Source organism: Nicotiana tabacum, chromosome 13 (genome assembly GCF_000715075.1).
Source record: "Nicotiana tabacum cultivar K326 chromosome 13, ASM71507v2, whole genome shotgun sequence".
Lineage (NCBI taxonomy): Eukaryota > Viridiplantae > Streptophyta > Magnoliopsida > Solanales > Solanaceae > Nicotiana > Nicotiana tabacum.
Genome location: NC_134092.1, coordinates 122,738,565 through 122,758,298, shown reverse-complemented (window position 1 = coordinate 122,758,298; position 19,734 = coordinate 122,738,565). Strand labels below are relative to the sequence as shown.

Sequence of the window (19,734 nt, the reverse complement as noted above, 5' to 3'; positions counted from 1 at the left end):
ACATTTTTTCATTCCGTCCATTTTCTCCTCTTTGTAATTTCATGTATATATCTAGGATGTAATAATAACTCTAAACAACAGTTTTATTTGGGATTTTTATCAAGCCATACACTATATGAAACCTTTTTACCCTCCCTACTCAAGTTTCAACGTAATTACACGGGGATATACAATTTACCAATTATATATATAAAACAAAGGGCAGCCCGGTGCACTAAGCTCCTGCTATGCGCGAAGTCAGATTATTTCATCAAGAGTTCTCAGTAAAAAAAATTTCTTTAAACTACATCAATTCTTATTTTCTTTTTGGACCATTCCTACGAGATCTCTTGTTATGCCCTTCTTGTCCGCAGTTGCCACATAAAACATTATACTTTTTTGCCTTTATTTCATCATATGGTTTGTATCTTTATTTTTGAGGTCTCCCTGGTTGCCTTTTTCCTGTAGGTGGCAGGACAACTTCTTCTGCTATATGTTGTGGCACATCCCATTTGCTTTGATCAGGTAGAGGGTCCACTCGTATTTCATAAGTATGCAGAAGTGTCACGACCCAAAATTTCCACCTTTGGGACCGTGATGGCGCCTAATATTTTACTTGCTAGGCAAGCCAACGTTAGAATATAATTAGCCATTTTAACACAATTTTAAATTAATTAATAACAAAGAAAAAAATGCGAAAATAAAGTCTGAAATATAGCGAATAATCCATAATAATCGCGATGTCTAAATACCATCCCAGAACTGGAGTCACAAGTGCACGGGCTTCTAGAATAATACAAACAAGGGTGTAAATAAAAATAAAGATGTATCGAAGAAAACACGCGGCCAAAATAAAGTAGAAGGGGACTTCAGAGTTGCGAACGCTGGGCAGCTATATACCTCAAGTCTCTGCTGGTAGCTGAATCCGAGCACAATCTACAGTACGTTGTTGGGACCAACTCCGGAATATGCACAAGAAGTGCGGAGTATAGTATGAGTACAACCGACCCCATGTACCCAGTAAGTGTCGAGCCTAACCTCGACGAAGTAGTGACGAGGCTAAGACATGTCACTTACATTAACCTGTACGTAATAATAATAATAACAACAATAATAGAAATAAATCAGGTAACTCATTTTAATAGTTGAATCCAACTCGGCAGTCATAACTAATTATTATTTCAATCAATTTTCGTTGCGGCGTGCAACCCGTCCCAACAATATAATTCCTCAATAAATTTTCGTTGCGGCGTGCAACCCGCTCCATCAATATAAACTTAAAATACAATCCGTTTCGGCGTGCAACCCGATCCCCCAATATATTCAGTTTTATTTCCTCAATCAATTTTCGTTGCGGTGGCAACCCGCTTCAACAATACAAACTAAAAATATAATCCGTTGCGGCGTGCAACCCGATCCCCCAATATATTAATTTTCATTTCCGTTGCGGCGTGCAACCCGTTCCAATAATATAATTTAACAACTCTTAAATATAATAAAATACTCCAATAAATACCACATTCAGTAAGAAGTTATTAGGCAACAATGCACACAATATTTATAGATTATTTAGGGACAAGTAATGACAAGTAGCAATTAATTGTGAAAATCAAGGAGAAAATAGGCAATTTAATTTCTAATATACTACATCTAAGTAGAAATTTAATCACATAGGTCAAATAAACATGTAACGATTATAACATGGATTCAAGGCATAATATTGAGCAAGGAATATGAGAGAAATAATTAATATAATAATTAATTCATGATTTAAAACAATCTATGATTTTTAAATAATTAGGCAACCAATTAATTTGACGACGTATAGACACTCGTCACCTCGCCTATACGTCGTTCACATGAATTTCACATAACCAATAATTCAAGGGTTCTATTCCCTCAAGCGAAGGTTAACCACGACACTTACCTCGCTTTGCAAACAAATTCAAGATTGCAAAAAACCTTTGCCTCGCGAATTCGTGTCCGAAATCCTAAAATCTAGTCATAAACATTTCAATATACTCAATACAAATCGTAGGAATCAATACCGTACGAAATTAAAAATTTTCCGGATTAAAATCCAAAATTCATCTAAAATATCAACAGTGGGACCCATGTCTCGAATCCTAGAAAAACTACGAAATCCGAACACCCGTTCCGATACGAGTTCAACCATATAAAAATTATCGAATTCCGATATCAGATTGATCTTCAAATCTTAATTTTATATTTTTGGAAGATTTTATAAAAATCTGATTTTTCTTCCATAAATTCACGGATTCATGATGTAAATGAATGGAATCATGAAATATAATTAATATAGGAAAAGGAATACTTACCCCAATGAAATTTTTGAAAAACCTACGAAACATCGTCACAAACCGAGCTCCCAAAGTCCAAATATGAAATAATACCCAAACCCTCGGTTTTATAATACACAATGAGACCCCTCATTGTGCTGACCGCACATCCCGGGTTCTGCGGCCGCGATCAAAATTGTGCGGCCGCACTTCAATAGTGACTGCACTACCAGGCTTCATTAAAGACATAACTTTCCCTACAAATCTCCAAATGATTAACGCTATAAATTTCTGAAAACTAGATTCAAAGGACTACAACTTTCATTTTTGAATCATCTCCAAATTCCTTATCGATTAAAATATATAAGATTCCGAAGTCAGAACATCTAGGCTGCAACACTCCCTTAGAGTGCGGCCGCGAGCAAAATTGTGCGGCCGCGGGAAGAATTGTGCGGCCGCGGGCAGAATTGTGCGGTCCGCACTTCTGCTCTGCGGTCCGCACTTTTTCCATTGCCTCATCACTCAAAAATGTGCCCCCGCACTTTCAAAAGTTCCAGAACAACAGTAGAGTGCCGAAATGCCCGGACTCGCTCAAAACTTACCCCGAAACTCTCTGATCCACTCGAGATCCCGTTCAACTATACCAACAAGTCCCGTAACATAATGTGGACGTACTTGAGATTTCAAATCAAGTCAAACAATATCGAAATTATAATTCACACCTCGATTCAGACTTATGAGTTTCAAACTTTTCAATTTACAAAACTCGTGCCAAAATATATTAAATTAATCTAGAATGATTTCAAATTTGGCACACAAGTCATAAATGACATAACTGAGCTATTCGAATTTTCAGAATCTCAATCCGAGTCCGATATCAACAAATTCAATTCCGCGGTCAAACTTTGAAAATCTTTAGCCTTGAGATTTCTAATTTTCGTCAAATGGCCATAACTTGAGCTAGCGAACTCCAAATTAAATTTCGGGCATACGCCCAAGTCCCAAATCACGATACGGACCTACCAGAACTGTCAAAATACTGATCCGGACCTGTTTGCTAAAAATGTTGACAAAAGTCAACTCAGTTGAGTTTTAAAGTTCTATTTCACATTTTAATCTATTTTTCATAAATACTTTTCGGAAAATTATACGGACTGCGCACGCAAGTCGAGGAACAATGAATCTATTTGAGGTCTAAGAATACAGAAATAACTATTAAATTTAAAGATGACCTTTTGGGTCATCACAAGAAGTCTCTCCCTCGTGTAATAAAAAGAGCAATAGTTTTCATAAGACTCGTTTCTATGCCTCAAAGCCACCAAAGCATGTGGACAAGGAGGTTCATCAAGCTGGAATTGTCCACAACTACATTTCCTGTTTTGAAAACAAACAATGATGAAGAATTAAAAGATAGAATATTTATGCTTATGGTGAAGTTTCATTAAATATTTATTATCGTTAATTAGTAGCTTTATGATTCAATATTCGTTTTCATTTTTAAATGTGGCATCGCTTATGAAAAATCTTGCGTACGCCACTGCTAAAAATAGAAGCCCGCGGAAATAAGGAGTCTATTTTAAATGATTGTATAATTTTTGTAGGGAAAACATGTTTATGGCGGGTAATTTTCAAAACTGGGATAATTTAGATAAATAGGTTTCATATAGTGTATAGGAAGTAAACAAAATCCCTTTTACAAAATTTGTCAAGAATAGGTATTTCCAAATTGGTGTACCAATTAGATGTAAAAAGAAAGCTTTAAAAGACAGTAAACTACTTATATATTACCAAAGCTTTACGAATTAGATGTAAAAAGACGCAAACTACTTATATATATTACCAAAGTAACTTGAAAGTTTAAAATTTCAATTAGAACTATAGTAGGGTAAAACTGTCTATTTAAAATCAGTATTTAAAAAGGCATGAGCGAAAGATGAGGCGTTTTATCTAACACGAAGCGAGGTGTAAGCCCCATGGGTGTTTTATTTTTATATTTTATAAATTTATAAAATCATTATATAAATCAGAAAAATACACTAAAATTGTGAAAAGTTAAAGAAAATTATAGAATTAATATATATATATATATATAAGTGTGTGTGTGTGTGTGTATGTATATATAATGTATGTGTGTGTGTGTGTGTATGCGCATGCGCGCGCGACCATGCAACTTTTTTTTCTTGAAAAAATAAAAGGCGTAAAGATACATTATACCTATGTCATCAAAACAATATAAAAACTAGAGCGATACCAAAAGAAATTTTAAATTCAAAAACTAACTTGAAATTAATATATTTAAAATTTCATTTTTTTTTGTGTGGAGAAAACAAAGCATAACACTTTGCTTTGTAACACTTTGCCTAGGTGAATGTCAGGGCTTATGCTCCACGATACTTATGCCCTGCCAGTACACCTCGCGGTGGGACTCGCTCAAAAAACGTCTTTGTTGTGAGAAATTGCAATTTTGAACCTCTACAATTTCGACAAAACCTTGGTTCGTGAAAACTGTTTGATTAACTTTTAGACCATCCAGTCAATTTAACTCTAAACTGACCTAAATAAATACTACGTACACTAGTCTTTAAGTTCATCAAAGTGGACTCTGCATTAATAATTGAAATTTATGCCGCAACAATGACATTAGGTTTTATAAATAAAGTAATAGGAATTTGATAGTTCCAGGAAACAACTCTACAGTACTCCCTTATTTTGTGCCTTTTTAAATAATATTATTCAGTTGACGAAACAAATAAATAAAATATTTGGGAAACTGGATCAATAGACCCCAGACGCCAACAATGAATCAAAAGGCTGCTAGCTAGTGTAAAGTCTAGTAAGGCAACTGGGAAATTAAATGATTAGGTGCTTTTGATCAATTACATTAACTAGTCTCTCACCACTATATATACTTGTCCCTTCTCTTCCATTTAAGTAGAGTTCCTTTCTTTCTTCCTTAAAACTTAAAAGAACAAGTAAAAATACACTCATCTTTAATTAGCAATGGCCTCAGCAGCAGTTGCAAACTATGAAGAAGAGATTGTTCGCCCCGTCGCCGACTTCTCCCCTAGTCTCTGGGGTGATCAGTTCCTTTCATTCTCCATTGATAATCAGGTAATTTAACTAATACTAGTATTCTTTATTTATATTTATAGTTTGTTCTCCATTGATAATCAGGTAGTTTATTTATGTTGAACAACATTAATTTTGCTAATTTCAGTTTAATGTACATTACATATAGGTTGCGGAAAAGTATATATATGCTCAAGAGATTGAAGCATTGAAGGAACAAACGAGGAGTATGCTGTTAGCAACCGGAAGGAAATTGGCCGATACATTGAATTTGATTGACATTATTGAACGCCTTGGTATATCCTACCACTTTGAGAAAGAAATTGATGAGATTTTGGATCAGATTTACAACCAAAACTCAAACTGCAATGATTTGTGCACCTCTGCACTTCAATTTCGATTGCTCAGGCAACACGGTTTCAACATCTCTCCTGGTAAGTTCATCATGAAGTTGTTAAAATTATTATCCATTTATTGGAAGAAGGCTAATTCATCTTGAGTTTTCTTTCTTGAAATACCAGAAATTTTCAGCAAATTCCAAGATGAAAATGGCAAATTCAAGGAGTCTCTTGCTAGTGATGTCTTAGGATTATTAAACTTGTATGAAGCTTCACATGTAAGGACTCATGCTGACGATATCTTAGAAGACGCACTTGCTTTCTCCACTATCCATCTTGAATCTGCAGCTCCACATTTGAAATCTCCACTTAGGGAGCAAGTGACACATGCCCTTGAGCAATGTTTGCACAAGGGTGTTCCTAGAGTCGAGACCCGATTCTTCATCTCATCAATCTATGACAAGGAACAATCGAAGAATAATGTGTTACTTCGATTTGCCAAATTGGATTTCAACTTGCTCCAGATGTTGCACAAACAAGAACTTGCTCAAGTATCAAGGTGCGATATATAAAAACGATGAACCCTTTTTGATTCATCATATCTCAAGTACTCATGTTAATTTCTTATGCTGCAGGTGGTGGAAAGATTTGGATTTTGTAACAACACTTCCATATGCTAGAGATCGAGTAGTTGAATGCTACTTTTGGGCATTAGGAGTTTATTTTGAGCCTCAATACTCTCAAGCTCGCGTCATGCTCGTTAAGACCATATCAATGATTTCGATTGTCGATGACACCTTTGATGCTTACGGTACAGTTAAAGAACTTGAGGCATACACAGATGCCATACAAAGGTATGAACTTCATCAATTCACTTATTCCTTGATAGTGAATGTCGTCGTGAAAAGATTAAGACGAATTTCTACTCATTATAGTTGTGCTCTTTCAAAATGCATGAATTCACCTTAATTTTGTCATCCTGCAGATGGGATATCAACGAAATTGATCGGCTTCCTGATTACATGAAAATCAGTTATAAAGCTATTCTAGATCTCTACAAGGATTATGAAAAGGAATTGTCTAGTGCCGGAAGATCTCATATTGTCTGCCATGCAATAGAAAGAGTATGTTCGAGCAACTTAACTATCGAAATACATTTTTTCCTTAATCCATTTCTCACTTTGGTTTACCTTGTGTTCGTCTTTTAGTGATTAGAAACTTGATACAGTTCAATCAATATTTTCTAACACTTGAACACATATATGTTTTGTATTCACAGATGAAAGAAGTAGTAAGAAATTATAATGTCGAGTCAACATGGTTTATTGAAGGATATATGCCACCTGTTTCTGAATACCTAAGCAATGCACTAGCAACTACCACATATTACTACCTCGCGACAACATCGTATTTGGGCATGAAGTCTGCCACGGAGCAAGATTTTGAGTGGTTGTCAAAGAATCCAAAAATTCTTGAAGCTAGTGTAATTATATGTCGAGTTATCGATGACACAGCCACGTACGAGGTATGATTTGCATCTCAAGAAATTATATCATTATATGGGATTTGGACAAACAAAGTGTTGCGACGACAATTAAGGCAATATAAAAGCTAACCTTTAATTTATCTGCTTTCTAGGTTGAGAAAAGCAGGGGACAAATTGCAACTGGAATTGAGTGCTGCATGAGAGATTATGGTATATCAACAAAAGAGGCAATGGCTAAATTTCAAAATATGGCTGAGACAGCATGGAAAGATATTAATGAAGGACTTCTTAGGCCCACTCCCGTCTCTACAGAATTTTTAACTCCTATTCTCAATCTTGCTCGTATTGTTGAGGTTACATATATACACAATCTAGATGGATACACTCATCCGGAGAAAGTCTTAAAACCTCACATTATTAACCTACTTGTGGACTCCATCAAAATTTGAGCTGCCATTTGTTGCTCATCTCAAGGAAACTTCATTCTTCTTTGTGCAGTTGTGCAGTAGACTTCCTAACTAGGAGCTTCTTAAGATCCTTGTAAGAAATAATCTTCAAGTGTTATGAATCCGCATTGTGGAGAAATCTTTTTATATGACAATAAGTTATGTTATGAAGAATGTTATGGGGGTCTCTTATGACCTATTTGTCAGTGTATGAAGTAATCTGAGCCTGTCGAAAAAAAAGGTAATCTGAGCCTTTTGCTCGTCCTTCCTTTAGTATTTCTTTTTATCATACTTGGTCTCACAAAAATTAGTTTTTGGCACCTTTGTTTTTCCTTGTGGCGCATGTGTATATACATCTGAAACATATACTTAAAGGTTAAGAGGACATTGACATATTGAATCAACACTAGTGTTATTGGCATACAGGAGAGAATCTATGTGTAAAGGACGGGGTGGAACCCCACCCACAAGACTTGGTCGAGACTATTGTTTATCGAAAAAACGGTACAGTTGAATTTATACGTGGTTTATAGACAAGTGAATTAATTTGATCCTAAAATAATAGACGAATTAGATAAAAATGTAATTCTTAGCCTTGAGTTGGAGACGAAATAGCAGAAATAGTGATTCCAGGAGAAAGGCTTTCGGGTACCACAACAATGATATCAAAAAATAAAAAGATAAAATTGTATTAAGCTTTGAATAGAATGTAGCGTATGTTTTCTAGAAAATTTCTTTTTTTTTTCTACAATAATAATAGAGCTCATTCTTTATAGCTGCATATAGGGAACAAGGTCCTAGGATCACGCCCCTATTTAATATCAATTATGAAGGCCATTGAAGAATGTGTAACGGCGGGAATGAATGCCATATTCTTTTGTAACGGGCAGTGTACTAAATGCTGTAGAATATTCTTCATTAAATGCTACCGGGTGGTAGGCATTTATATCATCTTTATGACTATCATTCTCTCCGGTAACAGACGAGATCATTGCCTTCGGTTTCAGCTATCCTCTATCTTCGACTCCACGTGTCACTTTCTCATACGATAATTTAATATTACATATTTTACCCCATGCAGATAGTTTCCATGCTTTCCGGTGGCATAACTTTGTGTCACCGAAAGTTGGTAGAAATATTCTTTTTGGCGAAATATTTACTGACCCCCTCTGAAAAATTTGTGACGGTTGATTAGATGCACATCTCTCCACATTTAATGCCCCGAACCTGCGTCATCCCATGATTTAGCATTAGTGTTGCCGATTATCGAGATAATTATGGCAACGAATTTAGACGCCTATACCTTCACTTATACGCAGCAACTTCCTTCATTTACATTTCATAATACTCCAAATTTTCTAAGACTCTCTATACTCAACTCATCCTTCAACATTAACCTTTCTTTAGCTTCCTTCTTTGAGATAACCCCCTCCCCCCCCCCGGGTAAAAAATGGCCTTATCTTCAAGAAAACCTAGTTCTTCAAACAACAAAGGCAAAGCTGATGATGCTGCTCCCCCTACGGTGAGTACCATCATCCCAAAGAACCTGATTACCACCAAAGATTTCGAAGAGAAGTTTCCTTATGCTAACCCTCGTACGTGGGTTGTTAGCGTATACCCTTGGTCTATTCCTTTTAAATATCCCCACTGTGAAGAGATACTGCCATTGTCAAGATTTGGACATTATCGCTCCCGACCTGGTAGAGCAGATAACTTTACCCAAGAAGGGTTATACATATTTTTACACGTATCCCTTTACTTTTGGAGTGTTTTCTTTGAAGGGAGAGCTTGATTGCGTTATTGTGGAGTTATGTCTCCACTATCAAGTGTGTTTAGCACAAGTAAGCCCTTTCATGTGGAGGATAATTTCTTGTCTTTGGTGCCTGTGCCAGGATACAGGAGATGAGATATCCTTATCTCGAGAGATGAACCTCTATTCCCTCAAAATCTTCTGTGGGGGAATGATTAACTTCAGCAAGCGAGGTCACCATGCACTAATGTCCAGCATAGATGATGAAAGCGACCGTGGGTGAATGTAACAGTTTGTTTCATCCCGGCCTCGGCTCCGGCTTTCCAGGAATTATTGAACCACACTCGTAAGTCTATCGTTGATTTCTTCTTCTGTTAAAGATCATTCTTCATCAATATTGTCTCGTTCTAAAGTTGTTTTTATTTTCAACTTGTAGTTAAGTTGTCTTATGTTGTTGTTGGTGTTGTTGCTTTTTCCGTATCACTCATGGTGAACTTTTATTTTTTATGAAGAAAATAAATTTTTCCAGTCTTCAGTCGGATCCAAGATGAGTAGTGAAGATTTATGCCTTTCGGATAGTGCTACAACTCACACAATATTAAGATAAAAGAAAATTTTCTCTTATTTTGTTATGAAAAAGGCCTATGTTAATACAATATCTAGTAGAACAAAATTAATTTAGGGCTCTGGAAGAACAGTTTTATTACTACCTGGAGGAACGATATTGACTATTAATAATGCATTGTATTGTAGTAAGTCTCAAAGAAACTTGTTGAGTTTCAAAGCTATTCGCAAAAATAATTACCATGTTAACATCCCTAACGAAGGAAATATTGAATACCTTTATATTACTACAATAAAAGTGGGGAAAAATTTGTGCATGAAACATTACCCGCCTTTTCTTCATGGTTGTACCACACAAACATTGGTGTGGTTGAATCACATTCCATAGTAAACTAAAGGTTTACTACTTCTAATGATTTTATCATTTGGCATGACCGGTTGGGCTATCCCGATTTTAATATGATGCGCAGAATAATAAAGAATTCAAATGGGCACCATTGAAGAATAAGAAGATTCTTCAATTTAAGGAATTCTCTTGTGCTGCTTGTTCTCAAGGAAAATTGGTTATTAAACCATTAACAGCTAAAGTTGGGATTGAATCCCCTGCATTTCTGGAACGTATACAGGGTGATATATGTGGGCCTATACACCATCCATTTAGACCATTCAAGTATTTTATGGTCTTGATAGACGCACCTAGAAGTTGGTCACATGTGTTCTTATTGCCAACTCGCAATATGGTATTTGCGAGATTGTTGGCCCAAATAATAAGGTTAAGAGCACAATTTCTAGATTATGCAATTAAGAAAATTCGTCTTGATAATGCTGGTGAATTTACACCTCAGGCCTTTACTGATTATTGTATGGCCACTGGAATAAAAGTTGAGCATACGGTTTCTCATGTTCATACTCAAAATGTTCTAGCAGAATCGTTGATTAAATGCCTCCAATTAATAGTTAGATTATTGCTAATGAGGACAAAACTTCTCCTTTCGGTGTGGGGACATGCTATTTTACATGCACAAGCACTTGTGCGCATAAGGCCAATCAGTTACATGCACAAGCACTTGCTCCACCACAATGCACAAAGATGGGTCCCAAAGAATGTTGGGAGTATATGTTGGTTATAGATCTCCTTCTATTATTAAATATCTGGAGCCTACGACAGGAGATTTGCTTACAGCCACATTTGCTGATTGTCATTTTGATGAATCTATTTTCCTAACATAAGGGGGAGAAAATAAACATATGAAAAAAGAGATAGATTGGAATGTATTATCTGTATCTCATTTTGATCCTTGTAAAAATCAATGTGAACAAGAAGTTCCAAAAATCATTTATATGCCAAATATTGCAAATCAATTGCCAGATGCATTTACTAACCTTCCACGGGTTACTAAATAGCTGTATATGCTCCAATTCTAGTTGATGTTCCAGTTGGACGGTATGATAATGCAAACGAGTCTATGCCACACCTTAAATGCGGTAGACCAATCAGTTCCAAGGATATGAATCCCCGAAAAAGGAAAGGAGCAAATGATCAAGTTGATCATAACGTGGAGGCAATTTCTCAAGAAGAGCATAAAGACATAACAATTGATAAGACCTCACAGGAGGTTTAAGCACCTGGAAATGATGAAAATAAAGCGATCTTAATAAGTTATGTCTCTACGGAAAAAAGGTGGAACCGAAATAATGTTGTTGTTGACAACAATTTTGCATATAATATTGAAGTTGAAGTAATGCAACAAGATGAGGATCTTGAGCCAAAATCTGTCGATGAATGTCGACCGAGAAATGATTGGCCAAAATGGAAAAATGCAATTCAAGCGGAATTGGCTTCACTCAAAAAATGTGAAGTTTTCGGACTAATAGTCTGAAAGCATGAAGGTGTCAAGCAAGTGGCGTACAAATGGGTTTTTGTGCGAAACTAAATGAGAAAGGTGGAGTCGTAAGATATAAAGCACGACTTGTGGCACAAGGGTTTTCGCAAAGGTCTGACATTAAATATGTGGTAGATGCAATTACCTTCAGGTATCTAATAAATATGGCAGTCCATGAAAAGCTTGATATGCGGTTAATGGATGTTGTCACAACATACTTATATGCCTCATTGGACATGAAAGTTTTATGAAAATACCTGAAGGATTTAAAGTTCCTGAAGCACATAAAAGTTCAAGGGAAACATGTTCAATAAATCTTCAGAAATCCTTATACGAATCGAAGCAATCAGGGAGGATGTAGTTGTCACGACCCAACCTAACCCCTGTCGTGATGGCGCCTATCATGTAACTAGGCAAGCCGACTCATTTTCAAAACAAACCGATATTTTCATTTCAAGAAAATTTCAATGTTATTTAACATAAAAACCTTCGTAAAGGAGTTCAAATCAAAATAAAAGTGCGGAAAAGAATAGCCTGATATCAGAGTGTCACTAGTCATGAGCATCTACTACAATCTGTCTAACAATATCAAGGCTAACTCAGCCTGGAAAATAGCTAAATACAACTAGAGGAAGATAAGAGGAAGAAGAGCAGGGGCTGGGGTCACCAAGCAGCTACCTTACTATCCCTGAGAAAATCTGCAGCCAAAATAATCAACAACCACTACCATGTCCAGCTACACCAGGATCTGCACGCAAGGTGCAGGGAGTAACGTGAGTACGCCAACTCAGTAAGTAATAACAATAAATAAAGACCGAGCAGTAGTGACGAGCAATAAAGCATATAACATTCATATCGGGAAATTTCAGTAGAATACCACATGCTTTAAAATTAGGATTGAATCAAAACATCTCGCTTAAACCCAGTTCGAGTAAAAATTATTTAAAGATATTTTTCAACAGTTTTCAAATAGAGAAAAAATGCAAAGGTGAGCAAAAATGATGAAATCATAAACAGCCCCTCGTGCAAAACATCACTCATATACCGCCCCTCGGGCAAACCTCACAATCACTCGTGTCACTCAGGCATACATCACAATCACTCTTGCCACTCGGCCATATCTCACAATCACTCATGCCTCCCAGTCACTCATGCCTCCCATTCACTCAGCACTCGGCACTCGGCTCTCGGCAATCGCACTCAGTAGGTACATGCTCTCACTGGGGGTGTGTACAGACTCTGGAGGGGCTCCTTCAGCCCAAGCACTATAATCTGCACGGACAACTCACGTGCTATAATAATAAAGTATGTTGAAGGCGGGCAGCCCCAATCCACACTCATCCTCACAATAAGGCCCTCGACCGATATCAAACATGCTGCGGCGTGCATCCCGATACCATAAATATGCAACATGTTGCGGCGTGCAGCCCGATCACATAAATATCCTCACGAATCAGGCCCTCGGCCTCACTCACTCATAAACCTCTCAAGCCACTCAAGCATTTCAGTAAAATAGGGCATTCGACCCAAAACATTTATATGCATCAAAATAGAGTCATAAAACTGAGTTATGCGGTAAACAAGTATAAACATGTTTGAGTACAGATTTTCAATCGAAAACAGCGAGAGGATAGTACGAAAAGGCCCCTAAGGGTCCAAACAACACTGGCACAAGGCCCAAACATGGCATTCATCCCAATTACAGAAATTCTTTCTAAAACATATAAGTATCATATAGTTTCAACAAAGTATGCAACTTTACAGTTGCTATGGGACGGACCAAGTAACAATTCCCAACAGTGCACGCCCACACGCCCGTCACCTAGCATGTGCGTCACTAAAAATAGTAGAATGATACAAAATTCGGGGTTTCGTACCCTCAGGACTAGATTTACAATCCATACTTACCTCAAACCGGTCAAATCTCTACCCCGCAATGCTCTTATCTCTGGACTCGGCCTCCAAATGCTCTGAATCTATTCACAATCAGTACAATACCATCAATACGCGTTAATGGAATGAATTCCACAAGAAAAGCTTCAAAATTAGACCAAAACCCGAAATTGGCTCAAATCCGGGCCCCGGGCCCACGTCTCGAAATCCGATAAAATTCACAAAACTAGAAAGCTCATTCACTCACAAATCTAACCATACCAAATTCATCAAAATCTGACATCGTTTGGTCCTTCAAATCCTTAAATTAGTTTCCAAATATTCCAAGCCCTAACCCCTCATTTTCACTAATTACAATGACTAAACAACGGAAAATCAATATATATACAAGTATTAGGGGTCAAGTAACTTACCTCACTGATAGCCCTTGAATCACCCTTCAAAAATCACTTCAATAGCTCCAAAAGCCGACTTGAAAATGGTGGAAATGAACCAAATTCACCAAGGGTTCTATTTATGGTTTCTGCCTAGGTTTTTTGCACCTGCGGGGTCTTTTTCCGCGCCAGCGGGACCGCACTTGCGTTCAAGGCGCCACATCCGCGAACTCCACTTAATTCCCCAGCTTCCGTACCGGCGCTCCAGGCCTCGCAAATGCGGGCTCACAGGTGCGGCCAAATCCTTCGCGCTTGCGCTCCAGCCTTGGCCTCACATTTTTTCGCATCAGAGCAGAAAATTCTCGCGCCAGCGAAAGCGCACCTGCGCGCTTATACTCCGCTTCTACGAAGCCTGCCCAGCATTCCCCTTTTCGCATCTGGCTCCCAGGATTCGCATCTGTGGGCTCGCAGATGCGACCTCCCACTCGCACCTGCGCAACCTTTCTAGCCCAGCATTACCCGCACCTGCGAACTCCCCACGCAGACCAGCGGCCTCGCACATGCGACTCCTCATTCCCCAGGTGCGAAAATAGCATAAGCAGCAGCTCCTGTTGCAAATTCCAACTTCGACAAATCCGTTAACCACCCGAAATCACCCCGAGGCCCTCGGGACCTCAATCAAAAATACCAACAAGTCATATATCAACATACAAACTTACTCGAACCTTCGAATCACTCAAAACAACATCAAATCATCAAATTACCCTCGGATTCAAGCCTAAGAACTTCTAAATTTCCAAATACGGCAACCGATGCCAAAACCAACCATACCACATCCGAATGACCTCAAATTTTGCACACACGTCACAAATGACGCTACGAACTCATTCCAACTTCCGGAATTCCATTCCGACCCCGATATCAAATTTTCCACTACCGACCGAAAATTGCCAAATTTCCAATTTTGCCAATTCAAGCCTAATTCTACCACGGACCTCCAAATCACATTCTGGACACACTCCTAAGTCCAAAATTACCTAACGAAGCTAACAGAACCATCAGAATTCAAATCCGAGATCGTTTACACATAGGTCCACATCTGGTTGACTTTTCCAACTTATGGTTCTAAATTAGAGACTAAGTGTCTCATTCCACTCCTGGCCCGAACCAACTAACCTGGCATATCATAATATAGCTTAAGAGCATAAAGGAAACATAAATGGGGGAAGGGGCTATAACTCCCAAAACGACCGGCCGGGTCATTACATCCTCCCCACTTAAACATATGTTCGTCCTCGAACGTGCCGAGAGTTGTTCCAAAAGCCAAGAAATGGCTGTGTAACTTTACCATGCACACACCCGGGTGTGATCCCATGTCACTCTATCCCATACAGGTCTGATAGCATAGCATAACTGAAATTCCTCAATTCAACCTAGCCTACAAGCCTTCGAATCAAATTTCCGACATCCGAAATTTCTTATAAGATTAGAAGTTCGCATCTACATACCGTATAAGTCAGAACAAGTTGTACCAAAAGCCGTAAACATCACTCAAATACTCAAATTCAAATACCGCATAGCTTGAATGCTCGAAGCAATGATTTCAAATCACAGTATCGACTCAAATCAACCCAGTGCTGGTAACAAACCTCATATCAGAAAAAACCTCATTATAAAACCTTCGTACACTGCTGATGATGAAAGGAACATACCTAATTCATAACCATTCATTATACCAATAGGTCATGGAGCTCCTATTCCTTCTAAAGAATTATAGCCAATTTCAAAGCCGACTTCCGATATTATCCTCCCAATTATACCACAATCAAATATGATAGAATCCATTCTAGGCCCAATGACCTCGTCTCATCCAACACGACCACTCTAGTGACATGACACATCAATACAATCTAAAGCCACAACCCGTGCGATCCGTGCACCAGATAGCAACATTCCAAATGTACCCAATCGTAACAATGACCCAAATAGGAGAACCGTTCCGTAAGCTCGACGAGTACCACCTAGACGCAATGCTAAGAACCTATCACACACCCTAGAACCATAACACCCGAATCTTACACGAGGGATCATATTTCCACATAACTCTGCTGCAATACGCGACCCTATCCAAATACTGGTCCATATGAAACACCTCAAGCCACCCTGCTAAAATCAATAACCATGCGCAATTCGACAGCAAGTACCCAAAGTGCATTACCATAACCACGGAGAAACAAATGACACCATGCCACATAAAACCCAAAAGAACATAACCAATACGTCATCAACCAAGCAATATCCATACTATTCTCGCTCAAATTCCGCTATAAGGCCACAATAGAACCGCACCGTATGTGCATATAACCAACGAATCACAACTCCTCGTAGCATAGAAGAGTAACTCACAGATAATTTCAGAACACGAATAAGCTTCACATCAACCGAATGGCACATCCTTCAACAATAGCAGTATGGAGCCAATCAATCCGGCTCGGTGTAGAATACACATCCTAATTGGGCCTACCAATGGGCCCCAAATCAACTATGGTCAGCCACCAATAGATAAACTACCTCCGAAAGTCCACAATGACTGAATCATAATACCTTCTATCATCTGGCTAGCTCCGGCCACAACTTCACAGTCCACAACCATGAAACAATCTGCTCTTGAGAACTCCCAATCTCCAATTCCATAGAACACATGAATCACCATATTTGATTCCACCTCCACCGCCCGAATTCCCAACACCTCTCTCATACACAATCATCCTACGAGAAATACTTAAAAAAAATTCTTCAGTGCCACCTCGCAAAAATTTGAATATCAACAGTCGATCAACCAGGAGAGTGTCGCAATACCAGTGAAGTACCCATAAATCAAAACACACTGCCCCTTCTGAAATATACACTCTCATCAATCTATACCAGATAGTAATATCATTTACCTAGTCATCAGAAACTGTTCATGCTACATAAGAATTTATGTCCTTCCCTTCAAAACTCTACTGTGACCTTGTACATGTAAATCCTATTCCCGCACAACACACCACATCTATTATGCCATCATGTGACAAGCATAAGAATTCCATTATCAACTCTGAGTCACTAGCAAATTACATACCTTATTAGTCAGAAACCTCTTTCTTGTTTCTTTCTAGGAGGAAATCATAACACACAATACATTCCGTACATCGGTAGAAAATATTCGGTTTAAACCATGGTAGAACCCATCATGAACACTTTGAAATCCATTTGCACATAACCAAGCTATCGGAACTGAATTTCTCTAACTCCACCAAGCCACACAGGTTGCCAAATTCGAGAGCATTGCCACGAAACACCTATAGATACTAGCCACATCATAAGTACCCAAAGAACCGATCATACCCATTATTGTGCTAACCCAACCTACTACCAAGATGTCCTATTCCTCCAAGTTCTTTCTAAATTACCTTAAAATTGCTACTTTTTCCTTGTTAGAACACTACTATCCTTAACTAAAACTTACCCCATGAACTCTAGCATTGAATCACGCCGCCCTAAGGCTTATAAGTCGCCGAATTCCCTTTTTATGTATCCCAAAGGTTCCACGACCAAAAATGCTTACTCCGAAGAGACTTATGTGAACCTAAAACTGTTTCCTTCACCTTCTTGATACTGAAATGCATAATTCACAATGATATAAGATGCCACGAGTCTCAACATCGTTCAATGCAACTCCCAGTTTTCTAGCCATATTTATAAATCTTGAATCTATTGGAACCATTCTCGAGAGTCATCCACTCTACTCAATTCTCAAATTAACCACCAAACAGACCGAAACGACCTGTGCCCCATTAGCACACCAACACCCAAGGGAATAAAGAGTAACCCACACTCCTACGCAACCGAGCAAATTCCCGCTCCATGTACACTACATTCTCTGTGAATAACCACTCAATTAATTTATGGTCCTCCTATAACCATAGAGTGTAATACAACTAGTGTCCAGAAATTCCTTTACCCGAGTCATCCTCGATCTCGACCTTTGCAAGTCATAACTGATTCACCGGCATACCCCGAACCGAAACTAATACGACCCATAACCGTGCAATCAACTCATCGATAGCAAACTCCCCCACTTAGCCTTAAGCTGTAATTATATAAAATTAGAACCCGTAAGGATTTCTCCTTCTTAATTACCAAGGTCTCGCACCGTTAACCTGCCATACTTCTCGAAGTCTTTTATTAAGACTTTCATGAACATTCTGAATCTCCAGCCAAAATCACATACGCGACCTCCTACCGGGTAGCAAGTAATATTCCTCGCAAAAGCTTCATCAACATCACGCCACCGCTAGATGCACATATGAAATAACACACATGTGGAATTCCTTACCGACATCTTCCAATGACACTGTACTGAGTGCACCGAGCACTAAATCTGTAAATTCTCCTGAGTTCATGCTCGCCCACCATTTGTATAAGTATGCACTTTCCCTATTGACATCAAATGTACGTCAATAATACCTTCCGAACTCAAGTCATATTTCACCTGACACGATAATCCGATCTTCACGCCTCTATTCATTTCAAACACACTGCTTTCTGCTATATTCAATTTTCCTTTGCACACTAACCATCACTCCAAATAGGGTCTACAAACTGATTCACATACTAACACAATTCCAAACCATTCTACACTTTCTCAAGGCACACGACTACCCAACTAGTGAATTCATATGCTAAACTGCCACTCTTACTTCGGATAAATCATCTCCTTTAAGAAACTTCTCAACCTCTACTTCTCCTACTTGACCTGCTAGTACTTCAACCACCGCGAGACACTTCCCGTCATGTCTTCCCTCATACTTTCTACCCAACTGCTACATCAAATCGAAATGTATCTCTGTCATACCTGAACTAATAAAATGTTACCGACTCTAAGTCTCTTCGAAGATTATCTTTTTCGAGCCATCAACATCAAAAATACCCATTCGCAACCACAATTACTTCACAATCACTTACTCTTCTTGAGTCCAAACTCATTGATAAGATATGAGAATTTAAATTGCCCCAAAATTTAACAACGTGAAAGATCCTACAAAATATTCACACTCGAGACCGTGCGTCACATTAAAACGAAAATCAAGCGCCCAATGGCCTTCCTTTACATTTCAAGGAAACACTTCTCGTCATATTCAAATTGTCTTAACACATCCTGCAGTTACATCATACTCATCACAAAGCCATTCCACCGCTCATCGAGCCACGAATTCCACTCATAGGGGAATTACCGGACATATGAGTCCAAATGTACAAGTTACAATTAAAGATACCGAGCCAAAACTACGGTTTAAACCTAGCCTCAAGTCCTCCAGACTATCCCATCACCAAAACACATAACACACACCTCGGGCCTCGTTCATAGAATCACAAGCTGGCGATGCACAATGGATACCGAGCACTCATGTGCGCATACGAATGCGTGGAAGGAATTCGAAGAGTTATGTTTCAAGCCGAATCAATTTCGCATGATAGAATACAAGAAAGTGAAATTTTCCTAAGGGTTCTGCAGCCTCTCGAAGATAAGTACAGACGTCTCCGTACCGATCCGAAAGACTCTACTAAGCCCGCTCATTACTCGTGAGACCTATGTAACCTAGGATTTGA

At 38.5% G+C, this 19,734-nt stretch overlaps 1 protein-coding gene across 1 annotated transcript; it reads left to right on the top strand.

Moving 5' to 3' along the window:
- Nucleotides 1-5,212: 5,212 nt before the first annotated feature.
- On the top strand, nt 5,213-7,792 carry LOC142167925 (5-epi-aristolochene synthase-like). Its single transcript, XM_075228445.1, has 7 exons — nt 5,213-5,390; nt 5,518-5,782; nt 5,870-6,245; nt 6,322-6,540; nt 6,672-6,810; nt 6,966-7,211; nt 7,325-7,792. The coding sequence occupies exons 1-7, from the start codon at nt 5,280-5,282 to the stop codon at nt 7,619-7,621; spliced, it is 1,653 nt and encodes a 550-aa protein (XP_075084546.1). The 5' UTR covers nt 5,213-5,279; the 3' UTR covers nt 7,622-7,792.
- The last annotated feature ends 11,942 nt before the right edge of the window (nt 7,793-19,734 follow it).